Source organism: Etheostoma spectabile, chromosome 19, assembly GCF_008692095.1.
Source record: "Etheostoma spectabile isolate EspeVRDwgs_2016 chromosome 19, UIUC_Espe_1.0, whole genome shotgun sequence".
In the NCBI taxonomy this organism is placed as follows: domain Eukaryota; kingdom Metazoa; phylum Chordata; class Actinopteri; order Perciformes; family Percidae; genus Etheostoma; species Etheostoma spectabile.
Genome location: NC_045751.1, coordinates 4,833,132 through 4,856,059, shown reverse-complemented (window position 1 = coordinate 4,856,059; position 22,928 = coordinate 4,833,132). Strand labels below are relative to the sequence as shown.

The 22,928-nt window shown below is 39.5% G+C and overlaps 1 protein-coding gene across 4 annotated transcripts in view; it reads left to right on the top strand.

Moving 5' to 3' along the window:
- Positions 1-22,928, top strand: part of dnah2 (dynein, axonemal, heavy chain 2) — a 119,008-nt gene that overhangs the window by 32,851 nt on the left and 63,229 nt on the right. For all 4 annotated transcript variants that reach the window (XM_032544697.1, XM_032544700.1, XM_032544698.1 and 1 more), the window contains exons 40-50: positions 14,597-14,749; positions 15,274-15,399; positions 16,185-16,403; positions 17,380-17,497; positions 17,733-17,869; positions 18,162-18,299; positions 18,464-18,622; positions 18,864-19,016; positions 19,566-19,657; positions 19,842-20,037; positions 20,796-21,020. In XM_032544697.1, coding sequence (XP_032400588.1) covers positions 14,597-14,749; positions 15,274-15,399; positions 16,185-16,403; positions 17,380-17,497; positions 17,733-17,869; positions 18,162-18,299; positions 18,464-18,622; positions 18,864-19,016; positions 19,566-19,657; positions 19,842-20,037; positions 20,796-21,020 — 1,716 coding nt within the window. The remainder of the gene's footprint in view (positions 1-14,596; positions 14,750-15,273; positions 15,400-16,184; positions 16,404-17,379; positions 17,498-17,732; positions 17,870-18,161; positions 18,300-18,463; positions 18,623-18,863; positions 19,017-19,565; positions 19,658-19,841; positions 20,038-20,795; positions 21,021-22,928) is intronic.

Below are 22,928 nucleotides of genomic sequence, written 5' to 3'. Positions count from 1 at the left end.
AACTGCACGACAATGCATTCCAACACACAAACTGATTCAGTGGTTACATTTTGGTTTTCTTTCAGCAAGATTTCACTTTATTAAATGTTTTCAGTTTGATTCAGTTTTATTTCCGTTGGTAAATCATTCCAAAAATGTGTCCCATTACTGAAAAACATGACTGGCTGAAAGTGGTTTTGCGCCCCTCTGCTATCAGTGGCACCCATGCTCCTTATCGGCCAATCTCTTGTATTGTTTTGTCACAAAAGGACAGAGTGTGTCTGGAGCTAGATTATTTGCACTTTAAAAGTAAGTTTAAGAAAAGAAACTAATAAAGCTATTGTCTCTCAGTTTTCTCTCCAAACAATTCAGTTAGTAAAACAACGGCCTATATGCTGTTGGAATTTATTCATTAAGTAAATACTTAAGTTAAGTTACAATAATCTGCATGTATGCAGAAAGAGAAATAGTCAGTTTGCTCAAAGAGTGATGGGACATTAATAGTTTATAAATTCAAATGGCAATTGTATTTTATGTAATCAAGACAACGTTGGTTGCTACATCCTGAAGTAAAATAACCAAATCTTTAGTATTTGTACACAACACACCACTTTAGGTTTTTTTAGCAATATACACACATTGCGATGGATAATGCGTTATATCGTATATACTATACATATAAATGAAGACAAAAACCTTCCTTCTTTTATCATTATTCCAAACTGTCACCACCACAGGTGCTGGTAATCGTGAGGCGCTGAATGGGGAGTGGGTGTGGTTTCAGCAGGTGTTGATTGACAGTGACATCATGCTGCAGAAGCACAAGGAGAAGTTTAAGAACAACCTCATCTCTCATCTGAGGATTTCAAGAAGAAATACAGACCACTTTGCAGGAGTTAAAAGCACAGGTCCACACATCTTCTCTTAGTCTCTTTCACTCACGTCTATATATTCTCACAAAAGTGTTCATTAACCTGGTGTACTGTTGCTCCTCTATCTTTTGTCCTGGCCCTTTTGATCTAATAAAGTATCATTAGAAACTATAGCCTGTATCTATTTGCTTCTGAAAATTCAAGCTACAATAATGGATATACATTAAAAAAAATATGGTAATTCACTTGTGTGTACTACAGGGAATGGAAACTAGACAAACAAAAATACTTGTTACAAATGCAACAATCTGTAATCCTGGTAGCTGTTAAGAATCTCCACAAAGCAGCAACATTGCTTGCAATTGCAATAAAACAGTATAAGAGTATTACACATATTGTGTAGATACCTTATAAACACATCTTAATTGGTAAAAAATCTCTATCATCAAGGCCTACACTAACCTAAGTGTGTTTGGAGAAATACATATTAGTTGACATTTTCTTTGTACCTTTATATGAAAGAGCTATCAGCCGACTGCTAATATACAGTAGGCATTGTACCTACAATTGACCTTTGTTTTTGTGCTTTTGGTGGGGATATATGAATGTGTATGTTTGTCTATTGCATGCTTTTTCATGTTGTTTGTTATAACCGTACATCTTTGCATGTGTTTGTCCAGGTCCATTTGACAGTGCACTGAGCCCTGAGATGGCCTTAAACACTGTAGCAGAGCATCGCAGCCAACTGGAGGCTCTAAAACAGGAAGAGGGTACCATCATAACGGGCTGGGTTTCTTCAAAATTGAACAGCCTCTTTCAAAAAAACATCCGGTTGCTGGAGAAGGTCAGACACAGAACTAGGCTCATAGTCAACATACTGTGTATAAAGACTGCAACTAAATTAGCAGTTATCCAGATAGGGTTACTGGGGAATTGTGGTTGTGATAAACCGGCTCAAACGTGTAATGATCAAGCAGTTTTTAGCTTTTTTTTGCAGTTTTTCAAGTATGATAGTACATGGTATTAGGGAATGACAGGACATACATAGAGCAGTTGACATCCAACACACGTGAATTCAAACCAGGAATATAGGAATGTTTTGTTAAAATTGCTAACTCTGTACAGTGATGCAAGGCAAATTTTATAATTGAGCTTTTGTTTGTGTATCGCCATGTGTTGTACAGGACTTAGAAACCGCAGAGGTCTGGGAGATTACACAAGAGTGGAATTCCTATTGGAACATCTGGAAAGTTGGTCAGTTTGCTGTGCTACGGACGGAAAGCATGGAGAGCACAGCACAGGATATGTTTAAAAAACTCACAAACTCCAGAGAGAATTAAAGGTCAGTTCTTCTGCTACACATAGTTGATTTAATAACTGCAGATTTTGGATTTGTCTACAGTGTGGACAGTCACAGTTAGATATAAAACAGTAACCTTGTCAGTTTAGGTGTTGTTCTGGTTTCAGACATATAAATTACATAAATGCCCCAAAAAATACATTTACTCAATACTGCACAATGTAGGAGCTTTACTTTGTCCATTGTCTCAGTACATTATGAATGCCCTTTTTATAATGGATACAAAGTTTGCAGTCTTTTAGGGACATTATTAGGTATGACAAACTAAATCCATGGCCTCACAAAATGCCTGGGCCCTGCCAAAATAAATCCCTCAGCCGCTCTCATATTTACACAGTATTGGGGACCTGATCTTTGTCTGATTGCAGGATAAGGAGTGGGACATAGTAATTTCTCCAAGAACAAGATTGACCAGTTTAGAGGAGATCCCTCTATGCTGATCTGAGGAACCCAGCCATGAGAGACAGGTATTGACTGAAACCAAAGTATTCTGTATTTCTTGTCATAAACATTGTCATTTCTTATATCTCAGAACTGCTGTCTTGTAATTGTTAGAATGTACAAGAGATGGCAGGATCAGGAATAAAATGTCAAATAGTTAAAAAAGATGCTTTAAAGTGCACAAATAAAAGACTAACTATCAGGCAGGGATAAAGAATATAATGCTTACAAAAACAAAACAAACAAAAGCTTAACAAAATGTTTGTTGTAGAGGGGAGTGTTTTACAAATTCACTAAAAAGATGGACATTAGGCATGTTGCTAGTCTAGAATAAGCTATTGCTGGCTTGGTACAGTCTGCTCTCCATAGAGTTGTTTTGCTGCCTTCTATGCACGTCTTCCTCTTAGACTTGTTTCCCCTCATCACTGTCAATAGCTCCTTCCCTGAGGAGAAAGACCTTTTTTGCATTCTGTATCCATCTGGGAAAGGTGATACCCCTGTCATGCCCGGATATGCGCACACATACTTTGTTGAGTACATCACTGAAGTGTTGTTATTCCTGGAGCTGTCAAACCTGTACAAATTCCAATTCATGAGAGACTTATTAGAATGAAAAAGATTATTAGTATTACATGATGCACAAGAGGTGAATTGTGAAGAGTCTTTGACAATTGATACCCAAATTGTGTCGTAGTAAGCTGATATTTAGGGGGCAGTGATTCATTCAAGAATTGCTATGGTTGTGGTGGTGAAGATGTGGATGATGCGTTGTGAAGAGGTACTGGGCACTGGATGTGATGGAGACTAAAGGTGATGAGGTAAGGACAGATCGGTTGGTTGTACTGAAATGACAACTGACACCTCGACAGATTGGGCAAAATCTGGTTTGTTATTTAGAGGTGAAAGCCATAGTCAGTGATAGAGTAGAATCCAGAAAGCGGGAGACAGAGAGATTGTGTATGAATGAGAACACCAAGACAAAAATCACTAACTTTTGCTTAGTTTTATATTTGATGTTATAATGTAATTAGGCATGTGGTTTTGTAATGTGTTATCACCTCTGTTTTCTAATGACTAATGGTCCAAAAATAGAGGGTTTTTTATGTTGTACAAATTGTGAATCTCTTCTAACCATACTTTCAATGCTACCTTTCTTTACGGCACTGGAGCAGAAATCGTGAGAGCTGCAGGCTCTTTTGACCCAATGAGTGCTGAGTCACCTGGAGACGATCATATCTCGGGTCTTGACATGTACACTGGACAAAATCAGTGAGCTTTCAGGAGCGCCAGCAAGGAACTCTCCATAGAACAGTTTAGTCTTGTCCTTTAGTCTATACTGATGCTCAGTTGACATTTTGCAGCTTCTCTTACCTCCATTCATTCTAACTAGGGTCTTGCCCAGGAAATTGGAAAGAAAAGTTGAAAGTTTAACTGACAGCTGTTCTTGGGGAGTGTCTGCTTCTTAACCTTTGTGTGACATCAATCTTGCTCTAGTCCTTTTTTCCTACCATGCCCCTAAGTACTTATAGATGTAATATAAGTGCAGTTTGAGGGCTAGATATATGCACATAGTAGCGTAGTACAAATTTGCCCTGTTTTTTTCTTTCAATTTGCACCCTCAATCATGCATTTAATTAGCAGCTGATTTACTAAAACAGCAGGTTGTCGTGCAATCACAAACTGGCACTGCATTCTGCAGATTCTGTGAGTAAGGAGAATTGAAAGGTGCAGCCAGGTGATGGGATTAGTTTGAAATAACCTAGCTCAGAAAGTAATCAACCTGTCAGATTCTATTTTTGGAAACGGAAATACTTCATACCTGTCAAGTTTGAAATTCATCGGACTAACGGTTCGAGAGTATGCGCATAACAACACACACACAACACACACACACATTGACAGAAAAGAAGTTCCTGTAATTTATAATGAAAATGTTCATTAGGCATGTGGAAATTTCCCTCATACTCTTTGTGTTTGATATAAGGGTCTTGAGACATTACTAAGACATGGGAGGAAACTTGGACATAGAGCCTTACAAGCTGAAGGCCACTATCGGTTAAGGTGAGGAAGCAAGCCTTAAATGTAGAGATAGGTGGAGAGTTAAAGAATTTAAAACTGTACCCAGGCTAAAACTTATCCGAAAATGTCATAGATTTGTGTCTTTGTTATGTTATTTAAATGTTCAGTAGATCCCACAGCTTAGTAAAACTCAATACTGCCATTGGGGAATCTAGCTATTTTTTATATAATGGAAGTATAGCCTGGCAGTATAGATAGAGCATAAGTGACGCTGATGCGACAATGATCTGTCTGTACAGCCTTGTTGGAGAATTCAGAAAAAGGGAGTGGTGGGTTTGTTATTGTCAGAAATGAGTCCGCAAGGCAGAGTACGCAAACGAAAGCCTGGCTGGTGATAGCAGAATTGCCAGGCCATCTACTGCATATCAAAATGAATAGAGTCAGACTCAGGCTCGGCTAATTAGCAGCCCATGCCAACGGATTGACAGTGGGGGGAAAGCTACAGTCAGCCACTGGCCACCAGTAAACACAAATAAAGGGGCAGGGAGAGAGAAATAAACAATGATTCTGATTTCGATTGAACGCAATAGGAGAGGAAGTAAGGCAAGTGATAGTTACAGGAAATGAAACCTGTATATCATTCTTCAAATTGTCATTTCACAAGATCAAGTTATTAGTGCAACCCTTTTCTTGATTAATTATTGACTTCATCATGTAAAAACAACTGATGATCATGCATATTAACAATACCCTTCTTTAAGTTGGCGCCACATAGGGAATATTAGAAATACCTTTCAATGTCAGAGCCAAATATGTAACAATAACAGCTTTAAAACTGCCACCAAGGTGAATTAAAGCTTTTTGGCACACAAAAAACGGAACATATTAATAATAAATGTAGTAAGAATTTATGCAATGCATGGATTACATCAATTTGTAAAGTGTGCCTAATGACGATAATTTAAGTGTATACTTCACAGATTTCTTTTTTTTGCTATGAAAATGTGACACCATTGGAATCCATTTCATGCAATCATCGCTGTTTCAAATCTCCCTCCCTGTCTCTCCCAGGGGCACAGAGGAGCTTTCCAGGTCCTGGATGACAACATGGTTATTCTGTCCACAATGAAGACTTCTCGGTTTGTCAAAGCCTTGAGCGGGAGGTGGACTGCTGGGAACGACGCCTGTAATGGGTGGAAGGCATCGAGATGATCCACTGTACAACGTCAGTGGATTTATCTGGAGGTAAAGGAAAACACATCACATAACTGTACTATGATATAGGATTCATTAGGATTCACTATACATGGGTAGTCATTGCTTATGATTGGCATTTCATTATTGTCGTTAGTATTCATTTGATGGAGTACACATTATTATTGTGAGAGTTTGCGTTGACACAGTGGACCTGATCCTTTATTTTTGGATCGGAACAATATAGTACATCGTTGCGTTTTACTGTTACACCTTGAGCACTGGTTGGTTAGCAGGCAGCAGCAACTTCTGTTTTCTGTCTGTGTTTACACAGGATGCATTCAGGGCAGGCAGGCTTAATGTAGATCATTCGTGCTTGACCTTGCTCAGACCATTACAGAATATTACGCATGTAAAATGGAAGAAAATAGACTTCAAGCATAAAAAATACACTGTATACACTCATCTATAAATATGTAAAAGGGCCGTTACAGTGTGTGTAGACAGCTGGATTGATTGAAATGGAGCGTGAATAGTACATACATTGATTAAAACATAATTCAGTTTGAGTGTGGTCTTAGTGAATGATCTTTCTCACAGCTGTTGGTTTTGTTTTATTCACCACTATAACCTCTTTCACTACCGTACCCAATCTTTCTCTATCATTTTCCATTTTTTTCTCCCCTAGAATATTTTCCAAGGAAAGGACATCAGAGAGCAGCTGCCTCTTGAGTGCAAAGAGTTTGAAGAAGTTAGTTGTAGTTGGAAAATAATCATGGCCGACCTCACAAGGATAACAATGCCTTGCAGGAAACACACACCCGGTATGACAAACATACTTAGATATTTTTTTCTTGCATTTACTGTTTGTACTTTGGTGGATCTACAACTGTACTTAAATTTGGAGTGAGGAAACTTAAAAAAACAACAACATATGGTTAACAAATAAATGGGAAGAATTAATTTAAATGTGGATATAATTCTGGCTCAAGATAGCTTCATTAATAATAAACAATATATACACTGTATATATAGATTCACTTATTTATATATGACTTAAAACAATATATTTAGAATAAGTTAAGTATCTCCCTGTCTTCAGGCTTGCCTGAGAAGCTGTCAGGATGAGTGCCAAGCTTGAGGAGATCCAGAAGGCCCTGGACATGTACCTAGAGACCAAGAGGCAGATCTTCCCAAGTTTTACTTCCTGTCGAATGATGATGTGCTTGAGATCCTGGGCAGTCACAGAACCCAGACGCCATGCAACCTACCTAAAGAAGTGTTTGATAACTCAAGAGTCTACGTATTGTAAAGGCAGGCAACAAAAAAATATCAGAAAATCAATCATAGGTCACATACCTTGGTGGCAGTGCTGCATTACTATTGTGAAAAAAGAAATGAAAGGACATTTTTGAGATTCAATTAGTAAACATTATACATTAAAATGGTGTTTCTTACTTCTTTGCTGCAAAAGATTCATCATCACTCCACTGTACCCTATTTATGTAATATCAGATCAATTTGATAAGGATTTGGGGCAAAAACAGAAGATCTAGACAGCCACATTAGTAGACACATTGCAAAGATAAATTCTGTCTAAACTTGTAGTGTCCGATACAAAAAACAATAAGGGGTGCTCTCCATTGAAAGACCAGACCTGATTTATTGATACAGAGCACATTATGTGCTGTAGAAAACAACCGTGTGCTAAGTGACTGGTATTTCTGTTTATCCAAAATTTAGATGGTTGTGTTTATTTGCAGAAGCACATTAAGACTTAGTCAATAAAATAATGAATCACGACCAGTACTTAGAGTGAGCTCACTGTGTATGTTTGTCCTATAGGCCGAAAACCAGAAGCCACTGGAGTGTCTCTTGCTGATGGGGAGTTTATTCCATTTAGCAGACAGTGCAACTGGACAGACCTGTGGAGGTACAGCAGTGATGATTATGATTGTTGTCATGGGGAGGTTATGTTGATGATGTGTAGTCATGAAAGCAAATACAGAAAGTTATGATGGAGAAGTTAGCACTTTTGTTTTGTGTGTAGTAGGTTTGGCTGTGTGATTTGGAAGGCCATGCGAGTTACTAAGGATTTTCTGAGCAGTGCCTTTTAGCTCTGAAGAGATGACAGGACAGAAAGACAAATGGGTCAAAGATTGGCCAGGACAGGTACATTTGTCTTTCTCTATTCCGTCCTAAACTGCCATTGTTGTTTTGCATCTTCACCATCTGAGATTCTAATTGACAGTCACTGATGCAGTGACATTTCTTGACTTCTTTTAACTGTGGTCATAACATGCTGCAACTTAGCACAATGCAAATGGATTTACCAATTTGAAAATCAGTTTGTCATGGTAATTATTTTTGCTCGATACAAATCCCAATTCCTGTTGAACTCAAAATTACCCCTTCAAAGTCCGATGGATTTTATTCAGTCCATGTCCATTGGGTTAAAAAGAAAAAGAAAATAAACAACTGTATTCTTCCTTTTTCAGATGCTCATCACTGCCAGTCAGCACAGGGGACCAATGATGTCACTAATCTTCATTACCAGCAAAGCGAGAGCTGATAAGTCTTCCCTTAGTCCATGAAGAAGAAAACGGTTTCATTTATTTTTTGCCACATTTTTGCCGTCCACACCAACAACCAATAGTATACCCATAACTATAAGTGTGAGCATACACGCCAAGAACGAAAACGTTCTGCAACAGTAGCATCAAGCACGCACTGCAAGCTCCAGCTGATGAGAATAGCCTACATAATAAACTAATATGCAGACTTTGCAACGTAAGATTACAGGAATGTCTGAATCCTACGTATGCTTGAATTCAAGTAGGCTTACATTTGTGAACCAACAAAGTTTACCGGCTGTCCTTGGGGCGCAAGATCGCTCCCTTCCAGGAAACAGTGGCACAGAGCTACAGAGAGCCAGGGATCAGAGCAGATCTTTGCAGAGCACCAAATCAAAAAATCTGACACCTGGCACCCATCCACCGCTCTTATCCCCGGCTCTGCTAATGTTTAGAAATACAAAAAACACCGAGCTAAAAGATCAAAGTGGAAGTCACACCACGCCACAACCACGTCATAAACAAATCTCTCCGCAGGGTCATCTGCCGTGCTAAGTTGACTGTCGGTGTATTTATTGTTCATCAAATTGCTCTTCAAGTTATCCCAGATACGTTCACCAATGTCATATAATAGTGGTGTAGACTCCACATCCACTGGAGTTAGGATTTTTTTTTAAACTATATATTTATAGTTGTTATCATTCTTGGTGTGGACGGCTTTAAGGCTAGTCCTTACTGTAGTGGCCGTGTTTGAGTCTGACCTATGGCCCTTTGCTGCTGTCGTCCCCACCCTCTCTCTCCCCCCTTTCTTTTCTAGCTGGCCTATCAATTAAATGCAAAATAAGCCCCCAAAAACTTTTTGGAACTTATTAAATGTCATATTGAGTGAACTAACTGAGATGATTTTCAAAATTATAGTATGTTTCATAAAGTAAGCTAAACGCTCTACACCAAGATGATGACTCTAAGCATGTAAAAGTGTGCTTTTGTCATCTGATGGAGTTAGTTTGATGCATTTTCAATATTTGCACATTCTATGACTAAATATCCTTGTTATGTCAAAATCCGTGTATCAGCCTTTTGAGTAGCATGGATAGCCAACAGGATCATCTTAAGAATTAAAAAGGCTTCTAATAAAACTCTTGAGCCTTTGCTATCACTCTCTTTGTTTAGGTCGCTATGCTTCAATGTATTCAGAGCTCATCGTGGCAACCTGTCCAAAGTCCAGCGTCTGAAAATTGTTGCGCTGGTCACAGTGGAGGTTCATGCTCGGGATGTCATTGAAGCTGGCCAAGACGGATGCAATGAGTGTCAATGCATCGAGTGGCTCTGCCAGCTGCACTATACTGGGAGAAGGTATGCTCTGAGAGATGCAAGTCCTGTAAAAACAACAGAAAGGATCATTAGAAGCTTGGGCAAACTGTTTTTTTAGGAGGATGGAATAAGAAGGGCTGTTATCAATCCAGAGTGGGCTTATGTGATGGTGGTTGAAAGATTAGATGTCTATACTACAAAATAGGGACAGTACCTGAGGTTTCTAGAGGGCTCCTATGAAGCTTTGTGCTGGAGAGAGACATGTACGATGGGCTTATAGTGTTGTCATTTACATATGTTTATTTAGTTCATGGTTTCTTGTCTATTTTGTTGTAAATTCTTGAATATTGTAGTTACTGTGTCATCTCTTCTTGATTTTTTCTGGGTGGGTGTTACAAAAAAAAACAGAACAGAACAATATGAAAAGAGAGACAGCATGAAAAAAGAGAGCATTTCACAAACATTTTATTGTCTGTTTTTAGTATATTTTTGCGTGTGGTTATTTAATGAAGGTGGTGTAATCCTGCAGAGGGAATACACTTTATTACATCTTCCTCCTTTCAGTTTGCTGACCTGTCTAATGGCAACAAGATACAGTTTTACTGAAATGAATTGGAAGTATACAAAAAAAAAAAAAATCCCTAAACTTGTACAATTTCCTGGTGGTTTGTTTTTTCTCCCAATAGGATCTTAATGATTGTAAATCCGACAGACCAACACACGTTTCAAGTATGGCTACGAGTACCTGGGCAACTCTGGACGGCTCGTAATCACTCCACTTACTGACAGGTAGCAATCAAGTATTCTTGATATATTAGTCATTTAGTGCACCAACCAAAATACATGAACACATGAAGCAATCCATCGCATGTCAGTTAATTTATTTTGGGAAGATTAATAATTGAAATACAGGATGTATTAATACATTGGGGAACGTCTCACATCTATTAAAGGCACAGCTTGAAATGCTATAAACACACTTTATTTCCATTTGTTTTCATTGTTTTTTCTTTTACAGTTGTTAATATTGTTTTAATACCATAATTATTCTAACTATTGCTTTTTATAAATATTTCTTCTACATCAATTCTCTATAGAGTAAATGTCTGTCAGTAAATGTTTGACTCTGTCCGTGGTTACATGACGACCACAGCACTCCATCTCCATCGGGGGGGCTCTCCTAAAGGCCCAGCGGGTACTGGGAAGACAGAGACTACAAAAGACTTAGGCAAAGCTCTAGGGATGTACGTCATCGTAGTGAACTGCTCTGAAGGACTAGAACTACAAATCCATGGGACCGATGTACTCTGGCCTGGCACAGGTAGAAAAAACTAGAAGATAAAAAATTATTTTTACTAGTTATCTATTTCTGCTAGAAAAACTGGTAGCCTAATCAATGATAAACATGTCCATGATAAAAATTAAAGTAACTAATAACAAATGTCAAATAATGTACGGTCAACAGGTCTGTGTGTTTAAAGACACGGCAAAATACTTTATTATTTAGTTGGGGCAAAAACTTTTGAACTAGGCAAAACTTTTGGTCAAAATAGCATGTTTTTTATTAGGACTGTATTTTCTTTTTACTGCGTGATTTGTATGTATTTTATTTATTTATTCTGAACAGACAGGAGCATGGGGGTGCTTCGGAGTTCAACCGAATCAACATTGAGGTGTTGTCAGTAGTGGCCAGCAGATCTCTTAATCTGTCCGCCCTCGCAGCTGGACAATCCAAGTTCCATTTTGACGGACAGCACCAACGCCTGGTCTGGTCATGTGGCATCTTTATCACCATGAATCCCGGTAGGTAAACACAATGTGCAAAGCATACACTGCATTTTATGCTGATTATTTGGCACAAGTAGTTTGAGATATTTTCAGGGGATGTTTTGAAAAAAGATTCTGTAATGAAACCTGACATAATTGCCTCTTTGTATTTTCTAAGGTTACGCTGGTCGTACTGAGTTCCAGACAACCTCAAGTCCATGTTTAGACTATCTCCATGGTGGTGCCAGACTCTACTCTCATCGCTGAGATCATACTGTTTGGAGAGGGCTTCAACAACTGCAAGGTACTACCACCAAGGACATGGTCTACTGGTGTTTGCGGGGACAAAACTTAAAAAAGAACAAATGAAAGAAGAAAACAGTAAGGTTTGTCGTAGGCTCAAATGTACTCCTCAATGGACGCGTACATGGACAGTGCGGACACCACGGATGCATAGTAGTTCTGTTTATGCTATCTACTTGGAGCATGCATTCCCACATGCCCACATAGATCACTACAATACTACGTGTAAGGAGTGGTGTGTAGGCTTGACAAGAAATGGGCTTTAATTTTAGGTTTAAAGACTTTAGTACGTTCTTAGTTAAAGACAGTACACATTTTCTGCTACAGCTGATAATAATTATTATCTTCTATGATTGACAGTTTTTATTTTGATCCATAACTAAATAAAAAACATATAACTCACACCAATTGGAGTCGGTTGATGTGGGTAGAGCTGATGTCAAAGGAAGTGAGTTGCGGTTGTCCAGTCGGAAGGAGATGAAGTCATGAATGAGTCTTTCAGCAAAGGTGGGTGTGAGACAGGGTGATTTTGGTGATGTTGCAGAGGTGAAAGAAGGGGTTTAATGACATAGTGGATGTGGGACTCAAGGGAGAGGGTGAATCAAAGCTTATGCCAAAGTTGCGGGCTTGAGAGATGGGAGACAATGTGCCGTCAATGGTGAGAGTGAGGTTATTTTTTTGCATGTGGATTTGGAGCCTATGAAGAGGAATTCTGTTTATTGCTGTTGAGTTTGAGGAAGGTGCGTTGCATCCAGGTTTTAAAAGCTGCAAAAGAGTTACTGGGGGAGAGGGGAGGATTGTAAGAAGGATTTGGTGCTGAGGTAGATCTGGGTTGCATCGGCATAACAGTGGAAGTCTAGGTTAAGGGGTGAAGTATCTGACTTGTGGGGGGGGGGGTGTAGATGATGAAGAGGAGGGGGCCGATGGGAATGCCTTGAGTGACGGCTTTAGCAGATGTGGGGTGGCTGTGGCTCAGTGGTTAGAGTGGTTGCCTGCCAATCGGAAGGTTGGTGGTTCGATCAAAAGAGTTGATGCAGTCATTGTCGAAGTGTCCTTGGGCAAGACACTGAACCCCGAGTTGCCCCGGTGCTGCGCATCGGAGTGTGAATGTGTGTGGTGGTTTATCTGATTAGCAGGTGGCACCTTGTACGGCAGCCCCGGCCACAGTGTATAATGTGTGTGAATGGTGAATGTATCCTGTAGATGTAAAAGCGCTTTGAGCAGTTGTTAAGACTGGAAAAGCGCTATATAATACAGCACATTTACATTTATGGAGAGGATGAAGTGGATTGTTAGGAAAGGTGGAACGGGCCAACTGAGTGCGATACCTTCAATATCGAGGTCTTTGAGTAGGAGTGTTCAAAGGCTGTACTCAGGTTGAGGAGGTAAGGATGTGGAGGTACCCGGTGTCAGCAGAGGTGAGGAGGGCGTTGAGGACTTTGGGGAGAATGGTTTCTGTGCTTGGCTGTAATCTATGTGAGTGTTTATTGTGGGGAGATGACAGAGTTGATGTGCATAGTGGCACGCGTGTGCTTGCTTGAGTGATAAGAAAAACCGATGGTGAGTGTCCTACCTTGTTTGTGTTTAAGAAGATCTTGCTCTCGAACACCACAAAGTCCTATTTTGCTCATTGAAGTTAGTTAATTCTCTCCGTGCAGGAGGCACACAAGGCTTGGACATCACCCTCCACTGGGTTCGGTTTGCAGCGCACGTCGTGCTGTGTTCCACGTGTTCCAGCCTGCACCGACGTTCCAGTTCACCATTCGCGCCAAGTTGTTTTTGGGTGGCCTTTTTCCTTCTTCCTTCAGGTGGTCCACCCGAGGGCCACAGCACAGTCGTCGTTCTGTCCTTCTTCAGCACATGGCCGATCCAGTTCATCTCCGTCTCCTCACCTCTTCATGATTTTCTTTGCTTCTGCCATCTCAAGAACTGACTTGTTGGAGACGTGTTGTTGTCATCGAATCTTGAAAATCTTCCGTAAGCATTTGGTCTGGAAGATTTCCGCTTCTTTCCTCTCCCTGTTAGTTTCCAGGCCTTGCATCCATAAAGCAGAACCGAAAGGACCAAGCTCTTGAAAAGGAGGTTTTGGTCTTCCTGCTGATATCGCTGGCTTGCCATATGTTTGATAGCCTTTTGAACTGCGCGCTTGCCAGTGCCACCTTTTCTTGACATCCGCTGTGCCTCCACCATCCTTAGTGAGGTTTGCACCCAGATACGTGAAGCTCTCTACCTCCTCTACCTCGCTTGCTCATTGAAGACTTCAGCAAATTCCACATACACAAACACCTAGTATGATGAATGGTTTTATTGTCATGCTATTTTTCTGCTGCAATGGAAGCTGGCAGTTTTTTATTGTCTAGAAAGAAGTTGTAAAAGTCGCCATTAGATGTTGTTCCACTTCACAATTGTGTCCCACTTGTTGGTGATTCTTCACAAAAATTAAAAATTTGTATATCTTTATGTTTGAAGCCTGAAATGTGTCAAAAGGTTGAAAAGTTCAAGGGGGCCGAATACTTTTGCAAGGCACTGTATGTATGATATGATGTGTCTTTGATTTCACTGAGACAGGGAATGGGAAGGGATGGATTAATGTTCAATGACATGCTTTATTAGCACATTGCTAAGTCACCCTGGCTCATCTCTGGAAATACTGCAAATTTGAATCTAATTTAAAGTGACATTTATCGTTCTCCCTCTGTCCTCCTTTTTTTTGTTCCTTTTCTGTTTCTGTCTTTGTAACTCTATGTCGCTGTACCCTGTCTTTGTCTTCATAGCTCCTGGCTAAGAAGGTCTTCACCCTGTACTCCCTGGCAGTGCAGCAGCTGTCTAAACAGGACCACTATGATTTTGGCCTTCGTGCGCTCACTTCCTTGCTTCGCTATGCTGGAAAGAAGCGCCGTGTTTGCACCAATGTTCCTGATGAAGAAGTATGTCTCTCTTGCTTTCTCGCTCATGTGAACAAACCAATCTACAGTTATTTAATACTTGGTTTTGCTTGCTTTAATTATTCGTCCGGTTATACAGGCCATTAAGAGATCCCTTCCTAATCCACCTCCAGTGTAAGTTATAGGGGAAAAATCCACAGTCCTCATTCTATACAAAAAATCCATTCACAGGTGTATATGAAGCAAATGTAAGGCTCCAGCAGTCTGAGTTAGTCAGATCAAGTGGGTCTCCCTGAAGTTCCACCTCCACTGCACCGCAACAAGGAAACACTGTCTGTGGAAACACAAAGAAGGAATTTCATACTAAGCATACTCTATTTTGCATGTGATTAACAGGCGGTTGCTATGACTGTATGAGCTTCAATGTGAACCAAAGCTGTCTTTTTGGCAAATAATTGAAGAACCAGCCCATATTTACTGAATTAACTACTGTCCTTCCCTTTCAAATAAAATAAACATTTAAATAGGAAACAAACTTAAATCTTTCTTTGTATCTTTATCTTCAGGTCCTGCTAATGGCTATGAAGGACATGAACATTGCTAAGCTGGCCTCCACTGATGTGCCACTGTTCAATGGGATCACCCAGGACTTGTTCCCTGCTGTGGAAACACCCATTATAGACTATGGCAAGGTAAGTCATCAATCAAGATAAGCATTCCATTCAAGAGACTTAATGTTTTGTTATGTTTGCTCTGTATTGTATTGTTTGACAGTGTCATAAAAAGTTTATTTTTTATCTGTTCATCAATTCAATTCTGTAGTTAATTTGCTCCAGAGGTTGTCCTGAGAGCAGTTAGCCCGGCTTAATATTAATTATAGCATCGATAACAGCTCTTACTATAACTATTATACTAAGCAGTTAGACAACATTAAAATTCCACTGCTGTCTCTGCATCTGCTGTCTTATTTTGTCTCTCTGTCTCGCTATGTGGCTGTCTCTTTAACTTTGGTGGAGAGGACAAACAAATGAGGAATTTAACAAACAACACACACACATCTTTGACTGGTCCCTTGTATGTTAAAACTTTGAAAAGCAGATTGGATTTTTTTTAGTCTTTTGGAAAAAAGAGATAGATAAGATAGTTTCTTAGTCTTGTTCAGTCTGTCTTTTCCTGTGTATGTGTATGTACATTATATTTTTGCATGCTCTTATCACAGCACTGGAGTATGTTAAAGAGCACGTGTTTATATGTGGATGAGTGTGTCTTAATGCATATTTGCCATGTGTGTGCATATATAGATAAACACCTAAAATGGACAAATTTAATTCAACTTGACCCTGGTGAATTATGGGAGTTACATCTTAATTTTTTGTATCTTTACAATTTCACTCAGGGTATTATCATCATCATCATCATCATCATCATCATCATCATCATCATCTTCTGTCTATTTTCATCTGTCATTTTGTTGCAGTTGAAGGAGGCTATAGAGGCAGAGCTTCATCAGAGCGGTTTGCAGGTGACTCCTTTTACAATAACCAAAGTCATCCAACTTTATGAGACCAAAAACTCTCGACACTCATCTATGCTGGTGGGAAAGACAGGCAGCGCTAAGAGTGTTACCTGGAGGACTCTGCAGAATGCCCTCACTTCCCTTTACCAAAAGGGAGTGCCTGGCTTCCAGCTGGTCCTGGTAGGTATGAATGGAAAAGAATACACTATCAAAAGGAACCTCTTGGGTCACAAAAGGGGCGCTAGTGTATCTCTTCTAGTGAAACAGCCATTCAGAAGTTTTCTTTTTACCCTTATTATTTTTCATCTCACTTATCTCTTGCTCCCTTTTTCTCTAGCTCTTTGCATATCTATTTCTTGTGCCTCTCCTCATGCCAGCCTTACCTCTCCCTGGTTCTCATTATCCATCTCTCGTTACTCTCAATTGCCTGTCTCCCCTGAGAAACTGTACCTTGTTGCACCCATATGTTCATGCAAACACATATATTCATCTGACAGTTACTGGTGTAACATCACTTAGTTACTTAGTGGTTCCGAAACTGGGGAGCGCGGCCCCTAGGGGGAAACATCTGATTGTTGCGCACCCTTCACTGTCTCTCAGGTTGTGGCATGTTTGTTGATATTGGGCAGCAAGGTAGGCCATGTCTCCTTCTCCCAGGAGAATTAGAAATGATCTTTCTCTGTCTTGTCTCCCCACGGAGAAATAGCTGATCTTAATTCAATTCAAAGGGGCTTTATTGGCAGGCAAAAAAGATGTTTACAATGCCAAAGCAATTTAAAAATAACAGATATAATAAAGGTTTAACTAATATATATGCCCCGGAGGCCCTGCAGAAAAGGTTTGGGAACCACTACAAGTAATGCATAATAAAGTAAAAATCCAGATCATAGTATCAAAGAAAAGTTAAATTCAAGGGCAACTGGACTTGGTTAATATTCAAAGGTTACAAAAATGTATTTATATGTTTGTGATTTTTTTACCTCAATAAGAAGAAGAAATATTGCAAAAAGATGCACATGAAAAAAGATCCATGAAAAGCTATTGTTTTAATATGTCTCATCATTTTAAGCTTTGCAGCTAACAAACAGTCTCTAGTGGTATGATTGGCCGTTGTTATTGACTTTTTGTTTATCTCGTTGGTCCCTGTGGCACATAGGATTATCCTCTGAACCCCAAGGCAATGAGTCTGGGAGAACTATATGGAGAAAATGACCTCTCCACCAATGAGTGGACTGATGGAGTGCTGTCTTCTCTCATGAGATCAGCCTGCGCAGGTACTGACACTGAAAGCACACATTCCTGTTCATACTACATCTTTTGAAATGTGTTTTTTATTTGAGCATGTTGATAAACATAAACATACTTAGGTACATACAGCATGCTGTGTGTATATATATATATATATATATATATATATATATATATATATATATATATATATATATATATATATATATATATATATATATATATATATATATACATATGCATCTCCTTTACATTCTTTAGATGAGAAACCAGATGAGAAGTGGATTGTGTTTGACGGGCCTGTTGACACACTGTGGATAGAGAGTATGAACTCTGTTATGGATGACAATAAGGTGCTCACGCTTATCAATGGTGAGAGAATCTCCATGCCTGAACAGGTGAGAAGAGCACTATAATAACAAAAATAATTATTGTGCATGATCTAAAAGTCATTGAAGTTAATGAAGTTAAGTAACTTGGCTGTTTATTTGAAATTTATGTCAGCATTCTGTGTCTTGAACATTGAAATTTCACTTTTATATAGCAGTATATTTGCTTCTATTTGTTCGTTCTGTCTATCTTGTTTATGGTCCCAGATACTAATTACAAAATAAAATCAAATTAGTTACGAAATATTACTGCATCGTAGTCAACCAACAGAAAAGCCATTCGGAAATTCCTTTGTCATAGGTGTCTCTGCTGTTTGAAGTGGAGAACCTGGCAATGGCCTCTCCAGCTACAGTGTCTCGCTGTGGGATGGTCTACAATGATTACATTGATCTGGGATGGAAGCCTTTCGTCAACTCCTGGCTGGACAAGCGACACAAGGTACAATGCATTCACTCAAATTAACTTGTCTTTTTCATGAACACATTTATAAGAGGAACAAAAAAAAATGTTTTATGAATGACACCCATTTTATTCTCTTAATTTCTGGGACACTTTCACGTTCTATCTCTATCTACTGTATTGATCTCTCCATTTCTCCACAGGCTGAAGTAAACCATTTAAAGCGTTTGTTTGAGAAATACATAGAGAGCACACTAAACTTTAAGAACAGAAACTGTAAGGAGCTGATTCCCATCACTGAGATTAATGGAGTAACGTCTCTCTGCCGCCTCTATGACTCCCTGGCCACATCCAGCAATGGGGTAAATAGATTGCAATCTGTAACTTCCACTACATATTATAATCCCTCACATTGACAACCATTTTGCAACACACCTTAAATCTTGGTCCTTAATGGCATTTGATGTAACTGATTTAAGATTTGTGATTAAAATGTTGCCGTAAATTATGAAAACATAAGTGAATTAATCCCAAAACTGTGCAGATGACATTATCCAAGCATCCCCAGTGTGAAACACAATGTTATTTTCTCCCTTTTCTAAGGTGAATACTTTGGATACAGATAACCTGGGTAGGATGGTGGAGCTCTGGTTCATCTTCAGCCTTATCTGGTCTATCTGTGCCTCTGTTGACGATGATGGACGCAAGAAGATGGACAACTTCCTTCGGGAGATGGAAGGCACCTTCCCTATCAAGGTCCTCTATAAAGCATAATATTTGTTTACACACTTAGATACAAAGTCTGCCAAACGACACTCTCTCTTTTCACTAGTCTGCTTGTTTGACCCGTTTTAAATGAACTGTAGGTTGCAACGTCTGTGGCTACACAATATTATGGCAAACAATTTAAAAAAAAGACAAGTAGAGCTTCCAGAACTACTTAGGTTTGAGTAGCTTTGGCAGGCTGGGGGTCTATTATGATACCAAAAGACAGATTGTTTTTTTTCTGTGTATCAATGAACAAATGTAGCTTGACACCATGAGAGTTTTAAAAGCAGGTCCCATTGTACCCTAAGAAAATCACAATAGCCTGCGTTTCGACAATCATTACACTAATCATTGACACTATATCAGTATGATGTTTAGATGACTTTACAATTCCAAGCCTCATTCAGTTAATGTAAGCATTTTTTAAATAACAGACAAAATACTAATGAAATGTATTACTGTATACTCCAGCTTTCCACCCAAGTCTGTTTTTAGCAGGCATCAACATTCGCTGAATCTTTGATGTTACTCTTTCAGGACACAGTTTATGAGTACTATGTGGACACCAAGAACAGAACCTGGGCTTTTTTTGAAGATAAGCTCCAGAAGGACTGGCATTACAATGCCAAGTAAGTACCCAGGTGGTCCTACTGTATATATCTGACACCAGCTGTTGTACACATATATTTGTGGAATTTGTATTCATTACATTCTCTGCTAATCCAGTTTTTATAAAGTTAATAAATGCTAGAGGGTATAACCAACAACATATCAACCAACTCCAATACATCTATATATCCCTTCCTCCTGCAGTGCTCCATTCTATAAGATTATGGTTCCGACAGTGGACACAGTTCGCTACAACTTCCTGGTTAAGGCTTTGGTGTTGAGTCAGTACCCAGTGCTGCTCACTGGGCCAGTAAGCACTGGTAAAACCTCAGTGGTCCAGAGCATCTTGCAGGGCTTGGATAACAAGTGGACTAGCCTCACTGTCAACATGTCTTCACAGGTTGGTGCCTTTGCATGGTCTGTGTGCCTGTGTATGCCATGTTCTTGTGATTCTGTTTGTGTAAAAAAATAAAATACCAATACCATAATATATTTAGTTGTCAGACATAAATTTAAGTAGAATAAAGGCATTTAGTCATGGCGGTTGAAGTTAGGGCTAGGGTTACATGCACCCCATGTACAGAAGCTCAGTCCTTGACGCGACAGCCACCGGTCCAGTTTTGGTCTCATTAAAGACAAAGATGTGATATAACTACCACAATTTACATTTTGAATGGCCTGAATGTCCACTAGACTGCAACACACATGTTGTCCTAAAGTATGATCTATAGATGCCACCACAACATATACACATGCAATTTTTAGTGTACAAGCCAAATTCCATAATTCCACCCACAATACACTCATCACCAGCAACAGGTTTCATAATTTTGATATCACTGGGTAAGTGTACAGATTTTCTCCCCTACATTGTCTCAGTCACATACAGTAAGGGATATGCAGATATATCCAGTTGCCATCCAAGCAAACAAGCCACAGTACAGTTAGGTTGATAGGCTGGAATCACATTCACAAATACATAACTGTACACGTATTCACACACATTTTCTTTGACATATTTTCTCAGTATTGCTTTCATTGCTGAATTTTATTGTCACATGGTTAATGTTGTTTCATAACACAAGGTACACGATATAACTAACCGTTCCATCTTTTCTGTGCTTTTGTCTCTCTCTTTGTGTATCTATCACTGTCCAGACTACCTCTAATAACATCCAGGCCATCGTGGAGAGCCGCATAGAGAAGAGAACCAAAGGCGTGTTTGTGCCTGCAGGTGGAAAACGCCTGCTGTGTTTCCTGGACAACCTCAACATGCCAGCCTATGACCTCTTTGGCTCCCAACCACCGCTGGAATTGCTGCGCCTCTGGATTGACTATGGCTTCTGGTATGACAGGCAGAAACAGACCCTAATGATTGTCAAGGTGAGAAATGGCATTTAATTGGGGCAGGAGTGAGGTCTGTTGGCGTGTGGGATTAATATATTATAATTGTTCTGCTTTCTTAGTCCCTCATCCTTTATAATTGCCAAGGAGTTTATATATTTGGTTTGGCGTGGGCCAAGAAAGAACCCATGTTTGAGTGGATCAAATTTCAAGGGGAGAATACACAAATTATTTTCCCTTTTGTTAACATTGCGAGAACAACGGCGTTTGTGCTGTGTTCATGTGGTGTGAATAATTGGGAAAAGGATTTCCCGACTGGAAAAATTCACTCTGCATTACCATGTGATTGGTCAGAGACACATTTCCTGCAGACAGTCCCCTTAAAATATGTGTGAATTTTATGATATGCGTTGCCTAGTGTTGTGCGTTCATGTGATAGTTTTGGATCCTTCAAGAGGGGTCTCAAAAATGATCTGGTCTTAGACTTAAATAATTAATTAATTCTTAGAGTTATGATTTGTATATTTATGGTATTTTTTTATTGATATTTGATATTGTATTGCCATTATTGCTATTATTACTATTTTGCTTAATATTAGCTTAGTAACTTTTAAAAACAGTTTAGTGTTAATTTTAATTATTGTAAGATTCATATTTTAGTTAAAATGGTAGGCTACTGGCATTCGACAAAGCAACTTTGGCTTTGCAAAGCTACTGAATGACATCAGTTAACTGAGCAATTCAAGGAACATTGATGCTTGTATAATGATTTTACAGATCACACAGACTTTTCAGATACCCAACAGTCCAACTGCTAGCATTTTTAATGTAAGCTTAAGCACTTAGGTTACCTTACAGCCACTACATTTAATGTTACAGCCAAACTGCTTGTTTGTCGTTATGATGTGAGGCGCACATAACACATGCACGCACGCACGCACGCACGCACGCACGCACGCGCGCACGCACGCACTCACGCACACACACAGCTTCCTTCTCTTCCTGAAAGTTCCTGTTAATTTGTCCTACTCCTTACCGCGGCATCAACTACTCTCTTTTCCATCTTTTCCTCACTCGCTCCCATGGCCCTGTCATGGTCACTTTCCTCCTCCCTGGCTTCCTCCCTGTCATGATGTTGTTTCTGCTTCTCTATAGCCAGCCACCTCTCATCTTTCTTCTACTTCAGGTAATGCTGATGTTGAAGCAGCTGCTACAGCCCCAAACATTTCAGAAATGTTGGCACATTTTGAGGCATCCGCCTGTAGATTATTAATCTTTTTGTCCCGTAATTTCTCTGCACCTCCCTTGCGTTTTGGTGGTCTTTTGTCCATTTTAACGTGGATGTTAAACTTCCAGCATAAGCATAACTATTACAGCTTGTGTCTCAGGGCCGGGAGTTGGGAACGATATTACAAATCCCACTATGGCCATGCCAAGACTCGCCCTTCAATAGCATTTATTTGCCAGGCGTCCATGCTTACGCAAGTTAACGTAGCCCCATTTGTACAGGCCCTATCCCCTGACCAATCCGCTATCCTAACCTTAACCACTCAAGGTCAAATGCTTAACCCTAACCAATCGTCATTTTGCAAATGTGGAATGGGGTTCCTGGATTTGATTGAGTCAGTGCCAATAAAAAAAAATCCAATGGGCCTCTGTCAGTTATATATGGGCCAAAAAAAGTAAAATAAAAGGCCTGTAAATATTTTGGCAATTTGGCCCAAAAGTGCATCTGCCTACTTGCAAAATGCTAGGTATGCCAGATTGCCAGTCCAGCCTTGTCAAGTGCCCTTCTTATTACCTTAGAATTACAATTCTCTTTCAGTATGTGGGAAAAGAGCTTTTACAATTGTGATAGTAATATGTATGTTTATTTCATAGGTGTGTGTGTGTGCTATTGTTATAGAAGCCATTAAACTGTGTTTTCTGTGTGTGTGTGTGTGTGTG